Here is a 3,883-nt window from a genome sequence, read left to right on the forward strand (position 1 = left end):
TCAATCAATTACTAGATTTATCAAGTTGTTTAAGGTCATAAGATCGGTCGACTCCATTATGCCCTTTAGATTGATTCTAACATGCGGTCGCTATGATTAGATACTTTCTATTTGATTATCGCAGCCTATATCAATTCTAACCCGGTCGGCTATAGGATCGATTTGCTACACTAATTAATAACTCAGGCCTCAAGTTGATTAACTAGAAGAATTACAATAATCAAACAACAACTTTAACGATATCAATAGCAACTAATTGACTTTCCCTTTTAATTAACCTAGATCCCCTTCATCCTAGATGAGGGGATTAGCTACTCATAATTATAATAATAACAATTAATATGATTAAAGATGAAAACATAATTGCAAGCATAAAACAATAATTGAAGAACATAAAAACAATAATGATTAATTAGCGAGGAAAGATTAGTACCATACAAGGGAAAGATTAGGGTTCTAAGAGAGTTTTCCAGCAATATCCAAGCAAAATATAACGTACTCCAACAATAAAACACGAGTCTTTAATTTATAACAAAAGATTAACGTTTTAGGAAATTCCGGAAATAAACCGCTGAGAGAGGATCCTCGATCGAGTCAGAGGTGACTCGATCGAGGACAGCTGCTCGATCGAGTCAGCAGTGACTCGATCGAGGAACTTGCTTCACAGGTTCTTTCTTCTCTTCTTTCACTTCTAGTCTTCATGATTCCTCGTTTCCCGTGCCATGCTTCGTGTATTCTTCTATGCCGTCTCCGCCATGCTAATCTTAGCTTGATCATACTCATAACGAGTCATTTCTGCATCAAAACACAAAATAGCGGCAGTATCGACAATTCATTGAAATAAAGCATATAAATGATATGATAGGCACGAAACGGTATGTAAAACGGTATAAAGGGAGCTATAAAAGTATATATGAAAGTGATACATCAGTAAATCTCTGATTTGATCATTTAAATGATAGAAGGTGGAAAATGGAAATAAATTTCATCTTCATCCTCATCTTTGTTATCTTTACCAATGGCAGGATATGATACTGCCATACTTGGTATTGAACACAAACGAGTGAGTTATATACCCAACTGGAGACGAAGTGGCCTTAAGTATACGAGAGATTTAAGATTACACGATTATATTTCCGATGTGGTACTCAAGTTAGGATATAAATGCTTTTAATTAATATGTATCAGTTGTATGATATAGAATCTGAGCTTTGTAATAAAGTATCATATGAGTTTTATTAGAAAGTATCTGAACTCATCCATTTAAACATTAAAAATATGAACTTTGAATTATCTCAGAAAAAATACGTATAAGATCGGATTCTTATACCTTGATTGTACAGTGCTTATATACAACTCGATGTATAATCCTATGTGTGGACGTAAATGTATAGCCATATAGACCAATCATATATGTGAAGGACCGTGACTTTAACTCATGTGACCAATAATTTGAGCAATAATGTGAGTACGTAAACTTTGCGTACTATATATGAGACATCAACAAGTGTTTAATGTCATCCTCATATTCACAATGAATAAAAACGAAACACAAAACGAGCAAGAAGAGCTTAAAGATCTCAAACAAAGCCTTCCAAATGTTTCTTCAAGCAACAATAAATTGAAATTAATAAACTACCAAGGCTTCTGGATTCTTGAACCGCTTTTGCCTCGGATTCTCCTGTTTCAAAGACATTTCCTAGCTCGAGATAGTGATCTCATTATTACCGGCTTACCAAAAACCGGCACCACATGGTTAAAATCTTTACTTTTCACAATTGTCAACCGTACAATTTACCCTATTGATCAAAACCCTCTACTAAAAAATCACCCACAAGAGCTTGTATGCAACCTAGAGAACGATATTTATGGAGAGGCTTTTGCCTATCCGCAGCCGCAGCATCTTGATGAGATTCCCTCCCCAAGACTTTTCAGCACTCACTTGTCCTACACCTCACTTCCTGAATCGATCACGACATCCAATTGTCGACTTCTATATATTTGTCGAAATCCGTTAGACGTGCTTACCTCGCTTTTTCACTTTACAATAAGCTTTCGTAAAAATATAAATAACAAAGATCTGCTTCGTTATGAGGATCTATTTGATGATTTTTGTGCAGGTAGGTCCATTTACGGTCCATTTTTCGAGCACGTGGTTACGTATTGGAAAATGAGCTTAGAACAACCTGAAAAGGTGTTGTTTCTTAAGTATGAGGATCTTAAGGATGACCCGAAACACCATTTGAAAAGGGTGGCGGAATTTATAGGTATGCCTTTTACTCCATTTGAGGAAAGTCAAAGTGTCATTGACCAAATAATAGAGTTTTGTAGCATTGGAAATATGAAGGAATTTGAAGTTAACAAGAATGGTGTCATCAATAAGTTTTTTGAGAAGAAAAGTTACTTTAGAAAAGGAGAGGTGGGAGAATGGCAAAACCATTTCACATCACTTATGGTTGAGAAGATGACTAAGCTTATGGAAGAAAAACTCGAAGGAACGGGATTATCCTTTAAGTTAATTCAATAAGAAAATTGAGTATGCGTCATTCAGTGACACTAGCATTTGTCAATGCCATACTAGTACTTCGTATGTGGTTAAGTTAGTATTATTGATAATCATGTATTGTTATATCAAGTTGTTTTTAGAGTTTATTTCATGATATTTTGTGGTTAATTTGTCAAAGTTGGACTAGCTTCGTACAAAATATAATTGATGGTCAAAAAGTAGAAGAATATGATATCTTCCAAGGCTTGATGCGTTCGGCATTTCACCTATTTTGTACCAAAAAAGAAATGTAAACAATTTGTTTACCCTTTTCTTCTATTCAGATTTTTCCAGTTCACTTTTAATCTCGGTTATATTTTTAACTTATGTTTTTTCGTTACTCAATACAAGTGAAATTGATGTTTGTAAGTAAAGCACAATAAAGATAGATTCTACAGTAAATAATAACGAATACAACGTAAATAGAAAATATTAATCACCTTTATATTTTACAACAACAACATCATTATTACCTTAGTGTCTTAATGACTCCCATAAATTGCGAGGTAAGGGGGTTTGAATATACACGGTCTTACCTTTGTATTAACGACACAAAGAGACTATTTTCGAATGATTTATGATGAAAATTGCATCGAAAACAACATTAAACGAGTGATACTTTACAAAGAAAAAAGCGCAGTCATTTTAGTAAGTCATTTTGCCTTATTCCATTATAAACCGGAACTAAAAAACAATGAATAATATTAATCGAGATCAATAGATTAATACAGAGGTTGATTATGGATACGATTTAGTCGATTCATAGCTTGAAAAGTGAACCTCCCTATTTGACATCAATTTCATGAGAAAAACACTTTAATGTATAAATTTTGAAAAAATCCTAGATGTGACACGAAAATTAATAAAATGGCATGACAAATGGGAGTATGGGACGTGAATGAAGTTTTGTGTGTGGTCCAGTACAGGTTCAAGCGAATAACCATATGGGTCAAAGACTCAAAATACATTATTCCGCTTAGGGCGATAATGAGACGAGACTGTTCTCGAGTAATTTGAGATCGGCTCGGTTAAAGCTGGGCTCGTGGGCTCGAGAGCTTAACGAGTTATACCGAGCAAATGCTGGCTCGGCTCGAAAAGCTCGCGAGCAGCTCGAACTTGTGTGATTAGATAAGATATTGCTCATATTTTATAAAAATAATTTATCATGATTATATCTTTGTATCATACATATCAAATGCTCACTGATTTACCTAATATTTTTACATATAATTATTCAGCCTTGTTATTAAAAATATCGGAAGGAAAAAAACAAAAAAATCTCAATTTGAGCTCGAGTTTGGAAGCTCGCAAGCTTGATAATCAACACATTTTTTTTAA

At 34.1% G+C, this 3,883-nt stretch overlaps 1 protein-coding gene across 1 annotated transcript; it reads left to right on the forward strand.

The window, feature by feature from the left end:
* Positions 1-1,510: 1,510 nt before the first annotated feature.
* LOC141596272 (cytosolic sulfotransferase 5-like) lies at positions 1,511-2,822 on the forward strand. The gene has a single exon (XM_074416375.1). It carries the CDS (start codon positions 1,535-1,537, stop codon positions 2,525-2,527), a length of 993 nt encoding a protein of 330 aa, XP_074272476.1. The 5' UTR covers positions 1,511-1,534; the 3' UTR covers positions 2,528-2,822.
* The last annotated feature ends 1,061 nt before the right edge of the window (positions 2,823-3,883 follow it).

This window comes from Silene latifolia, chromosome 8 (genome assembly GCF_048544455.1).
Source record: "Silene latifolia isolate original U9 population chromosome 8, ASM4854445v1, whole genome shotgun sequence".
In the NCBI taxonomy this organism is placed as follows: domain Eukaryota; kingdom Viridiplantae; phylum Streptophyta; class Magnoliopsida; order Caryophyllales; family Caryophyllaceae; genus Silene; species Silene latifolia.

Coding starts and splice junctions, on each gene's coding strand:
- LOC141596272 (XM_074416375.1), top strand. CDS start 1,535: ATGAATAAAAACGAAACACAAAACGAGCAAGAAGAGCTTAAAGATCTC.